Source organism: Ranitomeya variabilis, chromosome 1 (assembly GCF_051348905.1).
Source record: "Ranitomeya variabilis isolate aRanVar5 chromosome 1, aRanVar5.hap1, whole genome shotgun sequence".
NCBI lineage: Eukaryota > Metazoa > Chordata > Amphibia > Anura > Dendrobatidae > Ranitomeya > Ranitomeya variabilis.
Genome location: NC_135232.1, coordinates 9,326,453 through 9,352,290, shown reverse-complemented (window position 1 = coordinate 9,352,290; position 25,838 = coordinate 9,326,453). Strand labels below are relative to the sequence as shown.

At 46.2% G+C, this 25,838-nt stretch overlaps 1 protein-coding gene across 1 annotated transcript in view; it reads right to left on the bottom strand.

Annotated features, from left to right (window-relative positions):
* LOC143793118 (uncharacterized) overlaps positions 1-24,809 on the bottom strand; it is a 53,277-nt gene extending 28,468 nt beyond the window's left edge. The window contains exons 1-3 of the mRNA XM_077279782.1: positions 24,725-24,809; positions 15,717-16,046; positions 8,957-9,148 (exon numbers count right to left, since the gene is read on the bottom strand). Coding sequence (XP_077135897.1) covers positions 8,957-9,148; positions 15,717-16,046; positions 24,725-24,767 — 565 coding nt within the window. The 5' untranslated portion in view covers positions 24,768-24,809. The remainder of the gene's footprint in view (positions 1-8,956; positions 9,149-15,716; positions 16,047-24,724) is intronic.
* Positions 24,810-25,838: the final 1,029 nt, after the last annotated feature.

Here is a 25,838-nt window from a genome sequence, read left to right as displayed (position 1 = left end):
CAGCCCCAACTATATCAGCTCCTGACTACACCAGCTCCGAAATATACCAGCCCCCAACTATATCAGCTCCTGACTACAGCAGCTCTGAAATATATCAGCCCCCAACTATATCAGCTCCTGACTACGCCACCTCTGAAATATACCAGTCCCAACTATATCAGCTCCGGACTACGCCATCTCTGAAATATACCTGCCCCAACTATATCAGTTCCTGACTACACCAGCTCCGAAATATACCAGCCCCAACTATATCAGTTCCTGACTACACCAGCTCTGAAATACACCAGCCCCCAACTATATCAGCTACTGACTACGCCATCTCTGAAATATACCAGCCCCAACTATATCAGTTCCTGACTACACCATCTCTGAAATATACCAGCCCCAACTATATCAGCTCCTGACTACACCAGCATCAAAATATACCAAACCCCAACTATATCAGATCCTGAATACAACAGCTCCTAAAAATACAAGCCCCAACTATATCAACTCCTGACTACACCAGCCCCGAAATATACCAGCCCCAACTATATCAGTTCCTGACTACACCAGCTCTGAAATACACCAGCCCCCAACTATATCAGCTACTGACTACGCCATCTCTGAAATATACCAGCCCCAACTATATCAGTTCCTGACTACGCCATCTCTGAAATATACCAGCCCCAACTATATCAGCTCCTGACTACACCAGCATCAAAATATACCAAACCCCAACTATATCAGATCCTGAATACAACAGCTCCTAAAAATACAAGCCCCGACTATATCAGCTCCTGACTACACCAGCTCCGAAATATACCAGCCCCAACTATATCAGTTCCTGACTACACCAGCTCTGAAATATACCAGCCCCAACTATATCAGCTCCTGACTACACCAGCTCCGAAATATACCAGCCCCAACTATATCAGCTCCTGACTACACCAGCTCCAAAATATATGAGCCTCCAACTATATCAGCTCCTGAATACACCAGCTCCGAAATATACCAGCCCCAACTATATCAGCTCCTGACTACACCAGCTCCGAAATATACCAGCCCCAACTATATCAGCTCCTGACTACACCAGCTCCGAAATATACCAGCCCCAACTATATCAGCTCCTGAATACACCAGCTCTGAAATATACCAGCCCCAACTATATCAGCTCCGGACTACGCCATCTCTGAAATATACCAGCCCCAACTATATCAGTTCCTGACTACACCATCTCTGAAATATACCAGTCCCAACTATATCAACTCCTGACTACACCAGCTCCGAAATATACCTGCCCCAACTATATCAGCTCCTGACTACACCAGCATCAAAATATACCAAACCCCAACTATATCAGATCCTGAATACAACAGCTCCTAAAAATACGAGCCCCAACTATATCAGTTCCTGACTACACCATCTCTGAAATATACCAGTCCCAACTATATCAACTCCTGACTACACCAGCTCCGAAATACACCAGCCCCGACTATATCAGCTCCTGACTATACCAGCCCCAACTATATCAGTTCCTGACTACACCAGCTCTGAAATATACCAGTCCCAACTATATCAGCTCCTGACTACACCAGCTCTGAAATATACCAGCCCCAACTATATCAGATCCTGAATACAACAGCTCCTAAAAATACCAGCCCCAACTATATCAGTTCCTGACTACACCATCTCTGAAATATACCAGTCCCAACTATATCAACTCCTGACTACACCAGCTCCGAAATACACCAGCCCCGACTATATCAGCTCCTGACTACACCAGCTCCGAAATATACCAGCCCCAACTATATCAGTTCCTGACTACACCAGCTCTGAAATATACCAGTCCCAACTATATCAGCTCCTGACTACACCAGCTCTGAAATATACCAGCCCCAACTATATCAGATCCTGAATACAACAGCTCCTAAAAATACCAGCCCCAACTATATCAGTTCCTGACTACACCATCTCTGAAATATACCAGTCCCAACTATATCAACTCCTGACTACACCAGCTCCGAAATACACCAGCCCCGACTATATCAGCTCCTGACTACACCAGCTCCGAAATATACCAGCCCCAACTATATCAGTTCCTGACTACACCAGCTCTGAAATATACCAGTCCCAACTATATCAGCTCCTGACTACACCAGCTCTGAAATATACCAGCCCCAACTATATCAGCTCCTGACTACACCAGCTCCAAAATATACCAGCCTCCAACTATATCAGCTCCTGACTACAGCAGCTCCGATATATACCAGCCCCAACTATATCATCTATTGATTACACCAGCTCCAAAATATGTGAGCCTCCAACTATATCAGCTCCTGACTACACCAGCTCTGAAATATACCAGCTCCAACTATATCAGCTCCTGACTACGCCATCTCTGAAATATACCAGCCCCCAACTATATCAGCTCCTGACTACACCAGCTCTGAAATATACCAGCCCTGACTATATCAGCTCCTGACTACACCAGCTCCGAAATATACCAGTCCCAACTATATCAGCTCCTGACTACACCAGCTCTGAAATATACCAGCCCTGACTATATCAGCTCCTGACTACACCAGCTCCGAAATATACCAACCCCAACTATATCAGCTCCTGACTACAGCAGCTCCGAAATATACCAGTCCCAACTATATCAGCTCCGGACTACGCCATCTCTGAAATATACCAGCCCCAACTATATCAGCTCCGGACTACGCCATCTCTGAAATATACCAGCCCCAACTATATCAGTTCCTGACTACACCATCTCTGAAATATACCAGTCCCAACTATATCAACTCCTGACTACACCAGCTCCGAAATATACCTGCCCCAACTATATCAGCTCCTGACTACACCAGCATCAAAATATACCAAACCCAACTATATCAGCTCCTGAATACAACAGCTCCTAAAAATACGAGCCCCAACTATATCAGTTCCTGACTACACCATCTCTGAAATATACCAGTCCCAACTATATCAACTCCTGACTACACCAGCTCCGAAATACACCAGCCCCGACTATATCAGCTCCTGACTATACCAGCCCCAACTATATCAGTTCCTGACTACACCAGCTCTGAAATATACCAGTCCCAACTATATCAGCTCCTGACTACACCAGCTCTGAAATATACCAGCCCCAACTATATCAGATCCTGAATACAACAGCTCCTAAAAATACCAGCCCCAACTATATCAGTTCCTGACTACACCATCTCTGAAATATACCAGTCCCAACTATATCAACTCCTGACTACACCAGCTCCGAAATACACCAGCCCCGACTATATCAGCTCCTGACTACACCAGCTCCGAAATATACCAGCCCCAACTATATCAGTTCCTGACTACACCAGCTCTGAAATATACCAGTCCCAACTATATCAGCTCCTGACTACACCAGCTCTGAAATATACCAGCCCCAACTATATCAGATCCTGAATACAACAGCTCCTAAAAATACCAGCCCCAACTATATCAGTTCCTGACTACACCATCTCTGAAATATACCAGTCCCAACTATATCAACTCCTGACTACACCAGCTCCGAAATACACCAGCCCCGACTATATCAGCTCCTGACTACACCAGCTCCGAAATATACCAGCCCCAACTATATCAGTTCCTGACTACACCAGCTCTGAAATATACCAGTCCCAACTATATCAGCTCCTGACTACACCAGCTCTGAAATATACCAGCCCCAACTATATCAGCTCCTGACTACACCAGCTCCAAAATATACCAGCCTCCAACTATATCAGCTCCTGACTACAGCAGCTCCGATATATACCAGCCCCAACTATATCATCTATTGATTACACCAGCTCCAAAATATGTGAGCCTCCAACTATATCAGCTCCTGACTACACCAGCTCTGAAATATACCAGCTCCAACTATATCAGCTCCTGACTACGCCATCTCTGAAATATACCAGCCCCCAACTATATCAGCTCCTGACTACACCAGCTCTGAAATATACCAGCCCTGACTATATCAGCTCCTGACTACACCAGCTCCGAAATATACCAGTCCCAACTATATCAGCTCCTGACTACACCAGCTCTGAAATATACCAGCCCTGACTATATCAGCTCCAGGGCCGGCGTTAGGGGCAGGCAGACCAGGCAGCTGCCTGGGGCCCCCACTCCCCCAGGGGCCCCCCACTCCCCCAGGGGCCCCCAGCTAGCGGCAAATCACGCAGCCGCTATGGGGCCCTTGTGAGGCAGGGGGCCCCTGTGAGGCAGGGGGCCCGCCTGCCGCCAGCGCTGACTCCCCCGCCGCATTGAACTGTACCGGCGTCTGCCGGTACAGTTCAAAGCAATGATGGAGGAGAGAGCGTCACCTGACGCCCCCTCTCCCATCATTCCCCGCTCTGCCTCTGACACAGCGGGTGCGCGCGCACTCACTGTGTCCCAGGCAGAGCAGCTGCAGCCACCGACACAGGAGCAGCGCGGGCACGTGTGGAGAGGTGAGGAGCTTGTGTTTTGTTTTTTTTTTTCTTTTTACTGGACGGGGAGAGGAGAGGGGAGGAGGGGAGAGGAGAGGGGGGGATGTGAGCTGTGGTGTACACCACTGGGGGCTGTGCTGTATACTACTGGGGGCTCTGCTGTATACCCCTGGGGGCTCTGCTGTATATTACTGGGGGCTGTGATGTATACTACTGGGGGCTCTGCTGTATATTACTGGGGGCTGTGATGTATACTACTGGGGGCTCTGCTGTATACCCCTGGGGGCACTGCTGTACACCACTGGGGGCTGTGCTGTATACTACTGGGGGCTCTGCTGTATACCACTGGGGGCTGTGCTGTATACCCCTGGGGGCTGTGCTGTATACCCCTGGGGGCTGTGCTGTATACCCCTGGGGGCTGTGCTGTATACCCCTGGGGGCTCTGCTGTATACCCCTGGGGGCTGTGCTGTATACCCCTGGGGGCTCTGCTGTATACCCCTGGGGGCTCTGCTGTATACCCCTGGGGGCTCTGCTGTATACCCCTGGGGGCTCTGCTGTATACCCCTGGGGGCTCTGCTGTATACCCCTGGGGGCTCTGCTGTATACCCCTGGGGGCTCTGCTGTATACCCCTGTGGGCTCTGCTGTATACTACTGGGGGCTCTGCTGTATACCCCTGGGGGCACTGCTGTACACCACTGGGGGCTGTGCTGTATACTACTGGGGGCTGTGCTGTATACCCCTGGGGGCTCTGCTGTATACCACTGGGGGCTCTGCTGTATACCACTGGGGGCTGTGCTGTATACCCCTGTGGGCTCTGCTGTATACCCCTGTGGGCTCTGCTGTATACCCCTGTGGGCTCTGCTGTATACCACTGGGGGCTCTGCTGTATACTACTGTGGGCTCTGCTGTATACTATATGGAGGACTATGGCGTGTGCATTTTACAATATGGAGGACTGTGGTGCACATTATAATATATGGAGGACTATGGGGTGTATTATACTAAACAAGCAAAATGCTGCATATTCATTGGGTGATTGGATTGTTTATGCCGGAATAAAAATCATTGTTCTCAGCAGCACATCGCCGGTGTAAACTGTAGATGTGCTGTTGATAACATGATCCTGTATGGTGATCTGTTAGTGATCTATTAGTGATGGTTCTGTCCCATCATTCTTTCTCAGATGGTGGAAAGAGGCCGGGAAACAAGCGTCCAACGACTTCAGTATTGTCGATCACACTCGTTTAGCGGCCTGAGATCAGCGCAGGTAAATACAACCGAAATGCTTCTGTGTGACGTGCAATATGTTAGCATTTGGGGCCCCATTTTAAACTTTGCCTAGGGCCCCACTTTGCCTAAAACCGGCCCTGATCAGCTCCTGACTACACCAGCTCCGAAATATACCAACCCCAACTATATCAGCTCCTGACTACAGCAGCTCCGAAATATACCAGTCCCAACTATATCAGCTCCGGACTACGCCATCTCTGAAATATACCAGCCCCAACTATATCAGTTCCTGACTACACCAGCTCTGAAATATACCAGTCCCAACTATATCAACTCCTGACTACACCATCTCTGAAATATACCAGCCCCGACTATATCAGCTCCTGACTACACCATCTCTGAAATATACCAGTCCCAACTATATCAGCTCCTGACTACACCAGCCCCGAAATACACCAGCCCCCAACTATATCTTGTAGGTTTTATATCATCTTCAGGAAGCTGCCAGGAGGAGGCCCAGCGACAACAGCAGAACACAGAGGAGAGTGGTTGTCAGTCCAGTATATTCCTGGATTGTATATACCTGACAGAAGAAGGGCGCCAAATCTTTAGGGTAAGGAGTGAGTGAATCTCAGGATCTGTTACTTTATTAGTCAAAGTGCATCAGAAAATATCTTGTCGGAACATTCCTGAATAAAGATGGATCAGAACTGAACCCCCCGACACACGTGAGGAGACCACCTGCCTCAGACAGGAGAAACTCCCCAGAATCCTCCCGACACTGCAGCCTGAACATCTGCCCCCCCATATCTCTGCGGACAGGAGACGAGCACAGAACCATTCACAGCAGGAGAGGAATAAAGGGTGACAAAGGGACAGTGTCTACTCAGGTCTCACTGTTTTCTAAGAGCATTGTCCTAACAGGAGCTGACAGGTTTATTAAGGGGGAAGTGGAGCTATAGAGATCCGTAAGTCAAAAGCACCTCCTGAAGGCAGCTGAATGTTCATGATATTTCCACCTTTTTTTTATAGAGACCGAAATACTAAACCATCCCAAAAACATTGTATTATTAAAGGTATTTAGCCAGGAAATGTTCTAGTTCTCTGAATGTACTGCATCTAGTTCACTCTCTGACTTTGAACCAGTTACAGAAGAAGAAGTAAGCAGGCTCCTTGCATCTTCTCGCCCGACCACTTGCACCAGTGACCCCATTCCGTGACACCTCCTCCAGTCCCTTTCCCCAGCTGTCACCTCTCACCTAACAAAAATATTCAACCTTTCTCTCACTTCCGGTATTTTTCCCTCCTCATTTAAGCATGCCATCATACATCCATTACTTAAAAAACCCTCCCTCGACCAAAACTGTGCCGCTAATTATAGACCTGTCTCTAATCTTCCCTTCATCTCTAAACTCCTCGAACGCCTGGTCCACTCCCGTCTTACCCGCTATCTCTCAGATAACTCTCTTCTCGACCCTCTTCAATCTGGCTTCCGCTCTTTACACTCTACTGAAACTGCCCTCACTAAAGTCTCTAATGATCTACTAACAGCTAAATCTAATGGTCATTACTCCATGCTAATTCTATTGGATCTCTCCGCAGCATTCGACACTGTGGATCATCAGCTTCTCCTCACTATGGTCTGCTCCATCTGCCTCAAGGACACCGTTCTCTCCTGATTCTCCTCCTATCTCTCTGACCGACCCTTCACTGTATGTTTTGCTGGTTCCTCCTCCTCTTACCTTCCCCTTACTGTTGGGGTTCCTCAAGGATCAGTCCTAGGCCCTCTCCTCTTCTCTTTTTATACTGCCCCTATTGGACAAACAATCAGTAGATTTGGTTTCCAGTACTATTTCTATGCTGATGGCACCCAATTATACACTTCTTCTCCTGTTATCACGCCGACCTTTTTAGATAACACCAGTGATTGTCTTACCGCTGTCTCTAACATCATGTCCTCCCTCTATCTGAAACTGAACCTGTCAAAAACTGAACTCCTCGTGTTCTCTCCCTCTACTAACCTACCTTTGCCTGACATTGCCATCTCCGTGGGTGGTTCCACCATTACTCCCCAGCAACATGCCCGCTGCCTTGGGGTCATACTTGATTCTGAGCTTTCATTCACCCCCCACATCCGATCACTGGCTCGCTCTTCTTATCTGCATCTCAAAAACATTTCTAGAATTCGCCCTTTTCTTACTTTCGACTCTGCAAAAACTCTTACTGTTTCTCTTATTCATTCCCGTCTGGACTATTGTAACTCTCTACTAATCGGCCTCCCTCTTACCAAACTCTCCCCGCTCCAATCTGTCCTGAATGCTGCTGCCAGGATCATTTTCCTCACCAACCGTTACACCGATGCCTCTACCTTGTGCCAGTCATTACACTGGTTACCCATCCACTCCAGAATCCAGTACAAAACTACTACCCTCATCCACAAAGCACTCCATGGCTCAGCACCACCCTACATCTCCTCTCTGGTCTCGGTCTACCACCCTACCCGTGCCCTCCGCTCCACTAATGACCTCAGGTTAGCATCCTCAATAATCAGAACCTCCCACTCCCGTCTCCAAGACTTTACATGTGCTGCGCCGATTCTTTGGAATGCATTACCTAGGTTAATACGATTAATCCCCAATCTCCACAGTTTTAAGCGTGCCCTAAAAACGCATTTGTTCAGACTGGCCTACCGCCTCAACGCATTAACCTAACTATCCATGTGTGGCCCATTCAAAAAAAAAAAAATCAGGTTCCTCTCATCATGTTCTCATACACTTAATGCAGTTAATAGCCTCTGTGTCTGTACTGCTACATACTTAGGCTGATAACCGGTTCATGCAGCTTTACATGAACACCCGAGCCTTACACTATGGCTGGTCCAAATAACTAAAGCAATTGTCACCATCCACCTCTCGTGTCTCCCCTTTTCCTCATAGTTTGTAGCTTGCGAGCAGCAGGGCCCTCATTCCTCCTGGTATCTGTTTTGAGCTGTGATTTCTGTTATGCTGTAATGTCTGTTGTCTGTACAAGTCCCCTCTATAATTTGTAAAGCGCTGCGGAATATGTTGGCGCTATATAAATACAAATTATTATTATTAATTATTATTATTAATGTAGCCTGCAGTGTAAAGTATGGAGGCATTTCTTCTACTTTTCATTTCCCAATCTGCCTGTCAGGGGCTATTAGGAAATAATAGTTTGTAACTTTGACTGTTCTTTTATTTAAAAAAAGGCATAAAATAAGTAAGAAAAGTAATAACGCATTTGAGCCGCCCCTACCGACACAGTAATCGCCATCGCTCTGCGGGGACAGGACAAACTCTCCGGACGCCTCTCTACACTGCAGTGTGACGTTCTTCTGCTGATACCGCTTTTGGCAGGACGCCTCCACTACTTCGTCAGCTTCAATCTCTGTGACACTGGGTGGGAAATTCACGATATCCGTCCATGGAGCGGTAACGGGACAAACACCTGGAGAGGAGAAGGAAAGTGAGGACACAGTCAGGAGATTTGGGTCGAGAACGGAGGAGGTCACGGATCATGATTCCTGCATGTTGGGATCAAACTGTGAATGAATTCCAAAATGACCTACAATCAGTCGTCTGTGGGTCTCGGATACTTTTGTCATATACTTAGATTGAGGGCTAAACTCAGCCAGGATTACTGGACCATGAGCTCCATACTGGGAAACAAAGGGAAAGGCTGCAACTCCGTCACCTCCTGAGAAGATGTATGTGACTGTCTAGGAATTTTGCATGTGCGTGGGATACAGTAACACACAGGAGGCAGAGCGAGGGTTAACAGGTGTTTCTTTATATATAATGATAGTAGGTAAAGCAGGGGGTACAATAATAAAGGTAACAACAGTTTAACTCATCAGTCTCTGGGCCTTGGTGGAAGGTGGCTGGAAGATCCCTCGGTGGTGCCACAGGGGGCGCTAGTGTGACACCCCAGGTAACCGGTTGTTACAGTGATATTGCCTTCCTTTCGGGGAGGGCGATATCATGCTTGGAGGCAAGGAGGATTCTCTTTACCAGGTAAGCACCTACAAACAACACATTCTTAATCCAGGCCAGAAGGGGGATCTCAGGACCCGGATTCAGGGGAGCTTCGCTCAGTTTTAAGTGTTCTGGTCTGGAGGAGAAGTTAGATCACTCTGGGGAGAGAGTGGAGAGAAAAGGAAGTCTGGAGCAGAGAGCAGACTACGGAGCCGTGCAGCCAGGACTGAGCTGCAGCTCCTGGAAGGACTAGAACCCGAGGGGTTGTTGAATGTAGTGGAGCAATTAAGGAAAGGAGCACCCTGGAGAAAGCAAGGGGCTCAGAGGGGAACTGTGACCGGGCACCCTTAGAGCCGAAGCACAGGAACCGGTCAATGGGAGCCCGAGGCTTTGTTGTACTCTAGGACACATAGCAGAACTGGAGGGCTTAGAACTGTATGTGATTTGCCCACACCACGCCAGGAGGTGAAGCAGCACCTGAAGAGCCCGGGTCATGATAGAGACCCTGTAAAACGGCTCAAGATGCCCATCATATGGGTATCTGTTCTAGGACAGGAGTGAGAGGACTTTGCCACCAAGCTGCAGGCAGCAGAGACCTCGCATATTAGCATGAGTAGGAAGGCTTATGGACTTTACCTGGGAGAGGGATCACCTTAGCCTCCAAGACTGTCGGACCACATCACCACCCGTGCCTGGTATCCTGGTCTGTGAACTGCTTCTACCAATTAACCAGGTAAAGACTTTACAACTCTGTGTCCTCAACTTATTTACCGGCAACCCACCATCTTTGCTATATACCTTGGGAGCCATGGAGACCCCGCTTCACCTGTGGGAAGCGTCACCATCTTGCTGCAACAACATCATCACCCCAGAGGACCCCTTTAAGCAGCGTCGGTCCCACTGACCAAGAACCACAGGTGGTGTCACAAATAGACTTTATTACTAAATATCTCTTTAAAGACTTTTCCCCATTTAATTGAGTGCCCAGGGCCATGGACGGGGTCGTAGCCACCGTGACATCCCCTTTTAAAGCGACCGGTGCCGAGTACCCCACTGCCCAGGCAGGTGACTCACGAGATGTCTCCGATCTGCTCCCGCAGAAAGGCGATGCACTGTCTCCTCGCGGTGATGAATCCACCGGGTCCTTCGGCACGTGGTCTCCAGGTATGGGCACAATATGATGTAGAGGTGTAGGTCTGCGGCACAGCGGATGAACCAAACAGTTCAGTAGACAAGGCCGCAGTAGAAGACCACAGTCCAGCGGTCACAGCCTTAGTAGCAAGCCGGTTCTCAGTGGGCACCGCAGGGATTTGGCTGAGCGGTGCGTCCGTGGTGGTAAGCGGATGTCACGGTGGCTGCGACTCGGTCCATGGCTGAGCGGTGCCTCGGGGTGGACTCACTAACCGGGTATGAAGGCACGGACAGCTGGTGTGGGTAAGTTGAGAGGGAGTCAACCGTCTCTGTCATTACACTCTCGTTCCCTGCCAAAAGTCCCGTCTTCCTGCACTCAGAGCTACAGTACAGACCAAAAGTTTGGACACACCTTCTCATTTAAAGATTTTTCTGTATTTTCATGACTATAAAAATTGTACATTGTGAGCTTCAAGAGGTAGTCACCGGGAATGGTCTTCCAACAACTTTGAAGGAGTTCCCAGAGATGCTTAGCACTTGTTGGCCCTTTTGCCTTCACTCTGCGGTCCAGCTCACCCCAAACCATCTCGATTGGGTTCAGGTCTGGTGACTGTGGAGGCCAGGTCATCTGGAGTAGCACCCCATCACTTTTCTTCTTGGTCAAATAGCCCTTACCCAGCCTGGAGGTGTGTTTGGGGTCATTGTCCTGTTGAAAAATAAATGATGGTCCAACTAAATGCAATAGAATAGCATGCCGCTGCAAGATGCTGTGGTAGCCATGCTGGTTCAGTATGCCTTCAATTTTGAATAAATCCCCAACAGTGTCACCAGTAAAGCCCCCCCACACCATCACACCTCCTCCTCCATGCTTCACGGTGGGAACCAGGCATGTAGAGTCCATCCATTCACCTTTTTTGCGTCGCACAAAGACACAGTGGTTGGAACCAAAGATCTCAAATTTGGACTCCTCAGACCAAAGCACAGATTTCCACTGGTCTAATGTCCATTCCTTGTGTTCTTTAGCCCAAACAAGTCTCTTCTGCTTGTTGCCTGTCCTTAGCAGTGGTTTCCTAGCAGCTCTTTTACCATGAAGGCCTGCTGCACAAAGTCTCCTCTTAACAGTTGTTGTAGAGATGTGTCTGCTGCTAGAACTCTGTGTGGCATTGACCTGGTCTCTAATCTGAGCTGCTGTTAACCTGCGATTTCTGAGGCTGGTGACTCGGATAAACTTATCCTCAGAAGCAGAGGTGACTCTTGGTCTTCCTTTCCTGGGGCGTTCCTCATGTGAGCCGGTTTCTTTGTAGCGCTTGATGGTTTTTGCAACTGCACTTGGGGACACTTTCAAAGTTTTCCCAATTTTTCGGACTGACAGACCTTCATTTCTTAAAGTAATGATGGCCACTCGTTTTTCTTTACTTAGCTGCTTTTTTCTTGCCATAATGCAAATACTAACAGTCTATTCAGTAGGACTATCAGCTGTGTATCCACCAGACTTCTGCACAGCACAACTGATGGTCCCAACCCCATTTATAAGGCAACAAATCCCACGTATTAAACCTGACAGGGCACACCTGTGAAGTGAAAACCATTCCCGGTGACTACCTCTAGAAGCTCATCAAGAGAATGCCAAGAGTGTGCAAAGCAGTCATCAAAGCAAAAGGTGGCTACTGTGAAGAACCTAGAATATAAGACATAATTTCAGTAGTTTCACACTTTTTTGTTAAGTATATAATTCCACATGTGTTAATTCATAGTTTTGATGCCTTCAGTGTGAATGGACAATTTTCATAGTCATGAAAATACAGAAAGATCTTTAAATGAGAAGGTGTGTCCAAACTTTTGGTCTGTACTGTATATAAGTCGGACCCACCCCCACCAGTCAGGAGTCCTGAACTACTCCGGTCAGAAATCTCTTCCCCCCCCCCCTCCCCGGAATAATGGTGACAGTCCCAACAGTTCTGGCCCAGTCACACAGAAGGGACTGTTAGCCTGGTCCTCCTCTCTACAACTATAGATGGGGCAGACTGCGGCACGCGGACAGATCGCTCCAGCAGCTACATCTATGGGAGTTCTCCACCAAAACATATTTTACTTAGTACAGTTGATATCCATTAGGTCAGAGAGGAGCTCGTTCACTGCTGATTCCCCTGAAGACCTGGAGCATTACTGCACCAATCTCACGGCAACAGACATTTTTGCACCATTATAGATATTCTGGAAAGTTTTGATTTTGATTTTTTTTTTCTTGCAACTTATCAAGCACTTGAACGAACATCCATCCATGATGAATGTTTACAGGTAAACTCCTCGTGAGTGCCTCCCTGTTCTGGATAAAATGGAGGGTCCTGTGCGTGGGATCTCCTACATTTTATTTATGTGCCCTCATAGGACAGATGAGCAAGGGTGGTCCTAATAATACCATTACTGTGTAATCGTGATGGCCTCCAGAAAGTGTCAGGTTAGCATGAAACTGTGAACCTCACATACATCAGCAAACTGTACCTATCCTGATCGTGGTTTCTGTAAGATGGTTCTTCTTTCTGTTCTCACAACTCAGAGAAGTAACTAAAATAAGTTTTCAGTCATGAAGTGAAACCACAAAGGTCTCCGCTGCCGCACGACCTTCAGAGAAAACGACATTTACTAACAAACATCTCAACACATTTTTCTGACCAGAAGTGAAAAAAGGGAAGTCAGGTCCGTCGTTCTGTGTATACAGCGCTGAGACTCAGTACTGTGCACTGTACGATCTGTCAGGAGGAAGTGGTGGCCATCACATTACGGGACATGGCCGAGTATTATTAGCCTTACACAGATATACTATCATATTCTTCTGAGTAAAAGGTGATTACAAAACTTCAGTCTGTCCTCTGTGTTCATAACAGCATTAGACAATCCCTCAACTATATCATCTCCTGACTACACCAGCTCTGAAATATACCAGCCCCGAATTATACAGCTCCTGACTACACCAGCTCAGAAGTATACCAGCCCCAACTATATCAGCTCCTGATTACACCAGCTCCGAAATATACCAGCCCTCAACTATATCAGCTCCTGACTACACCAGCTCCGAAGTATACCAGCCCCCGTCCCTTCCTCAGCCCACAATCTACTAAAACTCTTGTGCATGCCCTCATCATCTCCCGCCTTGATTACTGCAACACCCTCCCCTGTTGCCTCCCCGCTAACTCTCTTGCACCACTCCAGTCTGTCCTCAACTCTGCTGCCCGGCTAATCCATCTCTCTCCTCGCTACTCCCCTGCTTCTCCCCTCTGAAAATCCCTCCACTGGCTCCCAATTCCCCAACGAATCCAGTTCAAACTACTAACACTGATCTACAAAGCCATCCACAACCTGTCCGCTCCCTATATCTCTGAACTAATCTCCCAATATCTTCCCTCATGTAATCTCCGATCCTCCCAAGACCTCCTACTCTCCACCACACTTATTTGTTCCTCACACAACCGCCTCCAAGATTTCTCCCGAATATCCCCCATCCTCTGGAATTCCACGCCTCAACACATCCGATTATCAACCACCCTCGGATTCTTCAGACGGAACCTGAAAACCCATCTCTTCAGGAAAGCCTACAGCCTACAATAACCATTCCACCGTCTCACCACCGCCAGAGCCGCTGCCTCACCACCACCCGAGCTGCCGCCACGTCACCGACCACCAGAGCTGCCGCCTCACCACCACCAGAGCTGCCGCCTCACCACCACCAGAGCTGCCGCCTCACCACCACAAGGGCTGCCGCACCCCGAACCTTCTGTCTCTTTCCCATTATCCCATAGAATGTAAGTCTGCAAGGACAGGGTCCTCTCCCCTCTGTACCAGTCTGTCATTGTAAATTTGTTTACTGTAAATGATATCTATAACCCTGTATGTAACCCTTTCTCATGTACAGCACCATGGAATTAATGGTGCTATATAAATAAATAATAATAAAATGGTGTGCTGCTTCCAATTTTTGTGGATATATCAGCTCCTGACTACACCATCTCTGAAATATACCAGCCCCAACTATATCAGCTCCTGACTACACCATCTCTGAAATATACCAGCCCCCAACTATATCAGCTCCCAACTACATCGGCCCCAACTAGACCACACCTTTACAGATGCCTCTAGTTATACCAGCTTCTCACTTTCTTGCTCTTATTCTAAGAATATTGAACATTAACCCTTAAGCTCTGTCTTCATTTTTACATATTGGTTGAGATATATGTTACCACCAGCAGAGGATTCAAGGAGATGTACGAAATATAGAGAAAACAAGAGTCCTGGTTTCCAACCCCCTGTACTACTCTCAGCTATACTTGCCTCCAACAATGGTAAGTATCAAAGCTACCCTCAATCACTGCGCCTATGTAATACTGCTAACCTTTGCCTACAGAAGCCGATGGGCAGTGTGGACACCCGGGCCACTAACATATTCGGACTAGGGCTCAACTAAGTTGGAAAGTCTAAGGGATGGCTAGTTTATCACTATCAGTGCCTACACAGTGGGTATGGACTTTCCACAGGGAATCTCTACGTAGATTCTTACCAAGTATTCCCCATTAGCAGCAGGAGGAATGTAGATGGAGAGCAGAGAACTGGATGTGGCCCCAAGTCAGCAGGAAGGAATCAGACAGTCAGGGCTTGTCCATGAAGCAGATATACAGTAATTTACAGCACTGCAGGAAACCCCACATACCATGCACAACAATAATACCACCATGGGACATGCAAGTGAGAAAAAGCATGTGGCGAGTCCTGATCAATCTTAGGCCAAAGAGAGCTGGGCCCCTCTCTCCTAGGGCCATCAGGCTCTGTCTCTATGCTACATATGCCCTTGTCTATGAAGGATGTTACACAGTACTCTTACCTCTGTGATAGAGGTAGGTGACCCCCACCACTCTCACCTGGCAGGACTTCCACCTTCATCATGTGCATGTTGTCCATCAGATTTCTCTCTATTCCACAGTAATAAATGTCTGAATCCTTCGCGCTCATGTTCACCATTATCACATTGAAGCTGTGAGTGGCCGGAGTGTCCTTGATGGTGAATCTTCCCATTGACATTTCCTTCTTGTGTGTCTCTGTCTTTATCTGGATGATACAAGATCTGGCGTTCTCCCCTTTACACCAGTACTTAATGTAGTCCTCATATCCTCCATCATACACACACCGCACGGTCATAGAGTTCCCGGAGCGAACGGCTGCCGTACTGGGACCAGTCAGACACCAGATACCTGTGTGTGATAAAAGGAGCAGAGGCCATTCACTGTACATCAATGTAACAGGCCTTATATCTTATACATCATAACAGGTTATTACCTAATGACAACAAGGTAACTGCTGACCCCTGACCACTAAAGATGAGATGACTGCTGAGCCCGACCACTAAAGATGAGATGACTGCGGACTCTGACCACTGAAGATGAGATGACTGCGGACTGCGACCACTATTGATAATGAGATGACTCTGCTGACCCTGCCCTCTAATGATAATGAGATGCCTCTACTGAACCCATCCTCTAATGATAATGAGATGACTCTGCTGACCCCATCCTCTAATGATAATGAGATGACTCTGCTGACCCCATCCTCTAATGATAATGAGATGCCTCTACTGAAGCCATCCTCTAATGATAATGAGATGCCTCTACTGAAGCCATCCTCTAATGATAATGAGATGACTCTGCTGACTCCGCCCTCTAATGATAATGAGGTGACTCTGCTGACCCCACCTTCTAATGATAATGAGATACCTCTACTGAAGCCATCCTCTAATGATAATGAGATGACTCTGCTGACTCCGCCCTCTAATGATAATGAGGTGACTCTGCTGACCCCACCTTCTAATGATAATGAGATACCTCTACTGAAGCCATCCTCTAATGATAATGAGATGACTCTGCTGACTCCGCCCTCTAATGATAATGAGATGACTCTGCTGACTCCGCCCTCTAATGATAATGAGATGACTCTGCTGACTCCGCCCTCTAATGATAATGAGATGACTCTGCTGACTCCGCCCTCTAATGATAATGAGCTGACTACTGACCCCACCCTCTAATGATAATGAGATGCCTCTACTGAACCCATCCTCTAATGATGAGATGACTCTGCTGACTCCGCCCTCTAATGATAATGAGGTGACTCTGCTGACCCCACCCTCTAATGATGAGATGCCTCTACTGAAGCCATCCTCTAATGATAATGAGATGACTCTGCTGACTCTGCCCTCTAATGATAATGAAATGACTCTACTGACCTCGCCATATACTGATAATGAGATGACTCTGCTGACCCCGCCATCTAATGATAATGAGATGACTCTGCTGACCCCGCCCTCTAATGGTAATGAGATAACTCTACTGACCCTGACCACTAATGATAATGAGATGACTCTACTGACCCTGACCACTAATTATAATTAGATGTCTCTACTGACCCTGACCACTAATGATAATGAGATGACTCTTCTGACCCGACCAATAATGATAATGAGGTGACTTTGCTGACCCTGACCACTAATGATAATGAGATGTCTCTGCTGACCCTGCCCTCTAATGATAATGAGATGGCTCTACTGACCCTGACCAGTAACGATAATGAGATGGCTCTACTGACCCCGACCACTAATGATAATGAGATGGCTCTACTGACCCTGACCACTAGTGATAATGAGATGGCTCTACTGACCCCGACCACTAATGATAATGAGATGGCTTTACTGACCCTGACCACTAATGATAATGAGATGGCTCTACTGACCCTGACCACTAATGATAATGAGATGGCTCTACTGACCCTGACCACTAATGATAATGAGATGGCTCTACTGACCCTGACCACTAATGATAATGAGATGGCTCTACTGACCCCAACCACTAATGATAATGAGATGGCTCTACTGACCCCGACCACTAATGATAATGAGATGGCTCTACTGACCCTGACCACTAATGATATTGAGATGGCTCTACTGACTCTGACCACTAATGAAAATGAGATGGCTCTACTGACCCTGACCACTAATGATAATGAGATGGCTCTACTGACCCCGACCACTAATGATAATGAGATGGCTCTACTGACCCCTAACACTAATGATCATGAGATGGCTCTACTGACCCCTAACACTAATGATCATGAGATGGCTCTACTGACCCTGACCACTAATGATGAGATGGCTCTACTGACCCTGACCACTAATGATAATGAGATGAATCTACTGACCCCGACCACTAATGATAATGAGATGAATGCCACTGTCTGTCTGCAGTCTCCAACATCATGTCCGCTGTCTATCTGAAACTCAACCTCTCCAAAACTGAACTTCTTCTGCTCCCACCATCTTATAACCTCCCTAAATCTGACGTTTTCCCTCTCTGTGGGTGGCACCATAACAACACCCCAGCAGCAGGCCCGCTGTCTGGGTGTTATGTTTCACTCCGATCTCTCCTTCACCTCCCACATACAATCTCTTGCCCGCTCGTGCCGCTTACACCTAAAGAACATCTCTAGAATCCGTCCTTTTCTCACCATGGAAACAACAAAGCTCTCACTGTCGCCCTGATCCACTCCCGCCTGGACTACTGCAATGCTCTATTAATTGGCCTCCCCCTCACGCGACTTTCCCCTCTCCAGTCCATCCTTAATGCAGCAGCCAGGGTTGTCCATTTGGCTAATCATTACTTGGATGCATCCGCTCTTCGCCAGTCGTTACACTGGCTGCCCATTCATTACAGGATACAATTCAAAGTACTTGTTCTCACCCACAAAGCTCTCCACAGTGCGGACCCCCTTACATCTCCACCCTCATTTCTGTCTATCGGCCTAGCTGACCGCTACGCTCTGCAAATGACTTTCGACTAACCTCTGCACTAATCCGCACCTCCCACTCCCAACTCCAAGACTTCTCCCATGCTGCGCCAATCCTCTGGAATGCTCTACCCCAAGATATTAGGACCATCCACAATTTGCATAGTTTTAGGCGCTCGCTCAAAATACATTTGTTCAGAGCGGCCTATGACGTTCCCTAATGAAAGTCATTTTATGTGTGTGTGTGTGTGTGTAGCCCATTCACTATCTCCATCTACCCCCCACCCCCTGAAGATGGCCGGACCATCATTGTAAATACATCATTGTAAATACACAACTGTACTTTGTATCTCCCCACCTCATTGTAGATTGTAAGCTCTCACGAGCAGGGGCGGCTTATTGTGCTTTAATTATTGCATTGTTAACATTGTTACTTATGACTGTTGTGTTTGAAGCTGTTAAACTATAAAGCGCTGCGGAATATGTTGGCGCTATATAAATAAAGATTATTATTATTATTATTATTATTATTAAGCCCGCCTGGCGGCCTAACATCATTATCGCGCCTCTGTGAGTCTTCTGCAAAAATAGTGCTATTTCCCACACTGCTGATAGCTGTTGTCATGCAGATTGTTCAAATTAATAGTGACCTGTGATGTTCAGGAAATTCGACTAAGAGCCAATTGATCCTCCGGGGATTGATTTTCTTGCCTTTACTTAGAAATCCAGGCAGATATTTACAGTAACTTAAAAAAGTATTCATACTCAATGAACGTCTCCACATTTGTTATGTTATACCCACAAACAAAAATGTATAGGTATATCACATAAAATCCCACTGAAATACAAAGTTTGATACCCATAAATAAAATTCTGAGTGACCAATTACCTTCAGAAGTCACAGAATTGGTGAATTGAGTCCACCTGGGTGTAATTTCTTCTCAGTATAACTACAGCTGTTCTGTGAAGGCTTCAGAGGTTTGTTTGAGAACACTAGGGATCAAGCAGCATCATGGAAACCAAGGAGCCCACCAGACAGGTCAGGGATAAAGTTGTGGAGAAGAGTAAAGCAGGGTTAGGTTATAAAATATTAGACCAAACTTTGAACATCTCATGGAGCACTGTTCAATCCACCATCCAAAAATTTAAGGAGTATGGCGCAACTGCAAACCCACCAAGACTTGGCCGTACACCTAAACTGACATCCCAAACAAGGAGAGCACTCATTAGAAAAGCAGCCGAGAGACCGATGATCACTGCAGGAGCCACAGAGATCCACAACCCAGGTAGAAGAATCTGTCCACAAGACAACTAGTCGTGTACTCCACAAAGTTGGTCTTTATGGGAGAGCAGCAAGAAGAAAGACACTTTTGAAAGCCATAAGAAATCTCCTTTGCATTTTTCAATAAGCCGTGATGGGGACACAGCAAGTATGTGGAAGAAGGTGCTCCCATCAGATGAGACCAAACAAGAACTTTTTGGGCTAAATGCAAAATGTTATGTGGTGGAAAAACTAACACTGCACATCTCCATGAAAACACCATCCCCACCATCACCCATGGTAGTAGCAGCATCATGCTGTGGGGAGGCTTTTATTCAGCAGGGACAGGGAAGCTGGTCAGAAATGGAGGGAATAAATGTAGTTTGATATATGGCAATGCTGGCGGAAAACCTGTTAGAGGCTTCAAAAGACTTTAGACAGGGGCGTAAGTTCACCCTCCATAAAGACACTGATCCTAAACATCCTGCTAGAGCTACAATGGAAGGTTTAGATCACATCATATTCGTGTGTGTGAACGGCCCAGTCACAGTTCAGGCAGAAATCCAATAATAATCTATGGAAATACATCAAAATCCTCTATCCAATGTCCCTGATCGCGAGAGGGTCCAAAGAAGAAGAAGCAAAAATGTCACCTCTAGATTTGCAAAACTGATAGAGACATCCCCCAAAGACTGCAGCAGGATTTGCTAAAGGTGGTCCTACAAAGTATCACTCATGGGGGCTAAATACAAATGCACGTCGTTATTTTGCAGAGGTATTGGCATATCAACCAGAAGTGAAAAAAATTGCCTTTTTTGGGATCTGCAACAACTGATTTGCTAATCACAAATTCTTTAGGCAATTAAAAAGTGCCTTTAATAAAGGAGTCCAAAAATTATCACTTTTTTACAGGAAACAAAACAGGTGCACTGTTTAGAATGTGAAAGAATTCTGGCTTATGGTTATCAAGCCTTTTTAAAAATTAGAAACTTTAATAAAAAGGGTATTTGGTGTGCAAATCCAAGAAGACCCCCAAATATGTACATTGGGATATTAGAGATAATCAGGTAAATTTTAAATCCCCAAAGGCTGTAGGTCTTTTGCGAACAATGTATCAAGCACGCAAACTTATTGCATAACATTGGCTAGTTGCTCAGCCACCGACAGTTAATGAGTTAATAAATAAGCTAAACAATATTATTTGGTTGGAAGAAGGGGTGTACAGAAAGAGAAAAGCAATCAAGAAATGTTACAAATACATGGCGGCACCTTTCCAAGCATCAGTGGTACATTCGAGCTCTATCAAACACAGTAGGCAGCTGGGAAGTGTGTGCCTGGTGTGGCTGTACCGTGGGCAAGTGTTGGCCAAACTGAGCAAGTTCTCGCCACTGGTCCAATTTGTTGGCTCTGAAATCTATGGGATTGGTGCTCAAACTAATAAGGATTATCTAAAAAAAATTCAAGCACATTGCAAAAAGGCACCAGAATAATTGTGGATATAATAGTGAGAATTCTGCAAGTCTATGACTGCAGTCACAAAGAAAATGATGGCGACTAGTGATGAGTGAGTGTGCTCGTTAGTCGAGTTTTCCGAGCATGCTCGGGTGATCTCTGAGTATTTTGGGCATGATCGTAAATTATGTTTGTGTCCCCGCAGCTGCATGATTTGTGGCTGCTAGACAGCCTGAGTGAATGCAGGGATTGCCTGTTTTTTAAGCAACCCCCACATGTATTCAGGTTGTCTAGCAGCCACAAGTCATGCAGCTGCGGGGACACAAACACAATCTATGAGCACGCCAAAATACTCAGAGATCACCCGGGCATGCTCGGAAAACTCGACTAACGAGCATACTCACTCATCATTAATGGCGACTGTTAGATATAACCACCAAGGAGGCAAAAGCAGAGCAGGGTGCACTCCACATGCATTTTGGCACAAACAGCGTGGTTCCTCAATGTTACGGTCTTCAGTTATAAATAGTGATGAGCGAATTTGTTTGGAAAATGATCAGCAAACATAAATTCGGCACGAATATGGCACATACGGATTCGTGATCGGAAACACGAGCAAAATTTTATAAAATTGGTAACATTAGATAAAAAGTGGAGGAACATATTTGCCACAAAAGTATTTTCCTCACTTTAGCACCGATAATGGTGGTGAATCATGAGCGTTTGTCACGTGTTTGATGTAAACAGTCTTTTTTTCCCCCAAACTTTATGTGTGCACATTGCGGCTAGTCAATCAGGGCCCAGGAAACACCCACAATGTCCTGACACAACAGTACGTGTCATTGGCTGCTGAAATCACATGTCCCTCTCCATATAAAGAGCGGACATCTTGTTTTAGTGGCATTCTGACACAGTAACAGCGCAGAGAGGCTGCTCCTGACGCCGGCACTGTTAGCAGCAAGATTTTAGCTAGTTAGCTAGGCAGTTGTTTATCAGTCAGATAGTGTAGCTAGCTAGTGTCCAGTGTGGCTGTGAAATCGACCTTCCACCATTTTTTTTGGCCGCAGGGCACATGTCCTACGTGTGTTGTGCACTGGTTCTATTGTGCTCCATGCACGAGTCTAGCATTCTAATTAATAGTTTTTCACTAGCTAAATGTGAAACAGCCTGCTGTATCCCACCTTGTCATTTTGTTGCGGTGATATGAACCAGTCTGCAGACCTAAGGCACATTATAAAAAATAATGTTTCAATTGCAAAAAGTTAGACAACCCACAGTATCACACTTTGTCATTTTCATGGGTTGAAATTAAGCTGTAGAGGCCTGATCCAGAGGCCACAAAACACTCTTCTGTTCCTAACGTCATACAGTAGGGGACCTGACTTTAAAATAGTATTTGATGTGTTTTGGAAGCATTTGGGGCCATTATACGGTGCTGTTCATGTGTTTGTTTTAGCCTCCCATTGAGATGAATGGCGTTTGGTTATGTTCGGTGAATATTCAATCAATTAATTGGGGATTATTGCAAAATCGGCGATCATAATCCGAACCGAACATTGAAATATTCGCTCATCTCTAGTTATATACAGTCATGGCCAAAAGTGTTGGCAACCTTGAAATTGTTTCAGAAAATTAGGTATTTCTCCTAGAAAATTATTGCACTTGCCCATGTTTTGTTACACTCAGGTCTATTTCCTTTGTGTGAAGTGGAAAAACACAAAAAAAAACAGAGAAAAAAGGCAAATGGGACATAATTTCACACAAGACCCTAAAAATGGGCTGGATCGAATTGTTGGCACCCTCAACTTAATATTTGGTTGCACCCTCTGGAATACAAAACTGCCATCAATCGCTTCCTGTAACCATCCACAAGCTTCATCCACTGCTCCAGGTCTCTCATATTAGGGGTTTCGTGTGACATTGTGTCCAATTTGCCTTTTTTTCCTCTGTTTTTGTGTTGTTCCAATACCCACAAAGGAAATATTATTTTTTTGAAACAAGATATGAAACATTCCACGGGGAGAGGAGCCATGGTGAAATTATAAAAGTCTGTACCCGCGAGACCCTCGTAGATCCAAACTATGTCCGGCTGTAGACTGTACAGGATCAGGAAATCTACACATGATGGGTAAATATTTCCCATTTATTAGAAGGTTTTCACAGGCAGACTGTGCAGTGAACAATCAGTAATATATCGTGGGATTTACCGGCAAAGTTTCACCAGTAGAAAACATTTGGTGCATTCTGAAGCCAAAAATCCGGCAAAGACCCCGAACCCCAGGAGCAGCAAGTATCCGACATCAGAGAAAAATGGGACGACGTTCCTCTCCCCAAACTTCAGCAATCGTTTCCTCGCTCCCCCGATATTTACAGACTGTTGTATAAAGGAGAAGGCGAGGTCCTACACAACGGTGGACACAACTTTCATGTCACTGACATCAATTTCTAAATTAGTTTTTTTTTTCAGATACAATGGAAAACATTGAACTTCTGATCTGTGTTCATTCTTGTTTTCTTTACATTTTACACAGCGTCACAATTGTTCCGGAATTATTATCGCACTATTATGTGTCTGAGGACAGAGTAGGAATATTTTATGGGACAGACATTGTGGGAGTCTTATGACGGGAGACTATTCTTGGTCTGTACCATTTTATTTTCTCAATAAATTCATGTAATTTTGCTCTTTTTAGTGGGTCTGCAGATTAAATTCAGTGTGGCTCTGTGTATACAGCACAGATGGATGCTCGTTTGTGGCTGATGGTCATTCCTGTATAGGAAACTATGAAGAAGATGGAAGGTCAGGAACTCCACAGCCTAAGCTAAAACCCCTGGGTCAGAGACTATGCAGAGCCTACTAATTATATGACTATGGTGGAAGATCGATTCTCCTCTGTTGTCTCATCAGTCTGCTGACGAGACAAAATCAAGTGGCCAAGGGAAACATTCACTGCCGTACACATCAGCAGCATGGTCTGGAGGCAAGAAGGGAAGAGTCACAAGAGGGTCATCATTATTGGGCAATAATCTGCAGAGGGAGATCCAGGATCTATAACTCAATGGTGTGAGGGGGAATGGACCTGAAAGAGGATCTCATGAGAAAGCGGCTTCAAGAAATGTGAGGAAAATAAAAAGATAGAATTAAGATTGAGCAACAGACATCTGGTCCTGGCTTTACTGGTGGTGACACACGTAATGGACGTACCGGAAGGACATAGAAGTTGGTGTTCCAAGATGATAAGATTGATCAAACGTGCAAACGAGACGTATTATAAAGAAGTCATCTCACACAGGACCCACTGACCCCAAAAATGAGAACATTCATAATGTAAAAGACCCTGGGAAACAATGAAGAAGCTGCATATAATTTACTCAGGTTACACTCACCTCCCCCAGGGAGCAGCAAACACAGAAGGATAAAGATCACCATTTTAGAGCAAAATTAATCATCACCATCTCCTCCACACTTCACTCAGCTTTCTGCTCAGGATTCTCCTCCACCCATCATTCATTCCTCCAATCGGTGGCTCAGTATTCTCCTCCACCCATCATCCAATCCTCAAATCGGTGGCTCAGTATTCTCCTCCACCCATCATCCAATCCTCCAATCGGTGGCTCAGTATTCTCCTCCACCCATCATCCATTCCTCCAATCGGTGGCTCAGTATTCTCCTCCATCCATCATCCATTCCTCCAATCGGTGGCTCAGTATTCTCCTCCACCCATCATCCATTCCTCCAATCGGTGGCTCAGTATTCTCCTCCATCCATCATCCATTCCTCCAATCGGTGGCTCAGTATTCTCCTCCACCCATCATCCATTCCTCCAATCGGTGGCTCAGTATTCTCCTCCATCCATCATCCATTCCTCCAATCGGTGGCTCAGTATTCTCCTCCACCCATCATCCAATCGGTGGCTCAGTATTCTCCTCCACCCATCATCCATTCCTCCAATCGGTGGCTCAGTATTCTCCTCCACCCATCATCCATTCCTCCAATCGGTGGCTCAGTATTCTCCTCCACCCATCATCCAATCGGTGGCTCAGTATTCTCCTCCACCCATCATCCAGTCCTCCAATCGGTGGCTCAGTATTCTCCAACCCTCATCTAATCTTCCACTTGATGGCTCAATATTCTCCTCCACCCATCATCCAATGTTCCTCTTGGTGGCTCAGTATTCTCCTCCACCCATCACCCAATCCTCCATTCAGTGACCTAGTTTTCTCCTCCACCTTTCATCGAACCCTCTGCTTGGTGGCTCATTTGACTCAAGCAGAGTTTTTGTATCTTCAAGGCAACAAATGGTTCAAACAAATTGTTTCAGTTTAGAAGTGAAGTCCCCTCCCCCACACATGAAGAATTCTCACATTCGTTGCTTACCTATTATTGTAAAAGAGGAAATAGAAGTCAATGTGTGAGGACACAGAAGTGCGAAGGGTCCGTGATACAAGAGAAACAGTATCTGAAGCACCGTTAATAGCAGAGAATCTGCAGCCGTTTCAC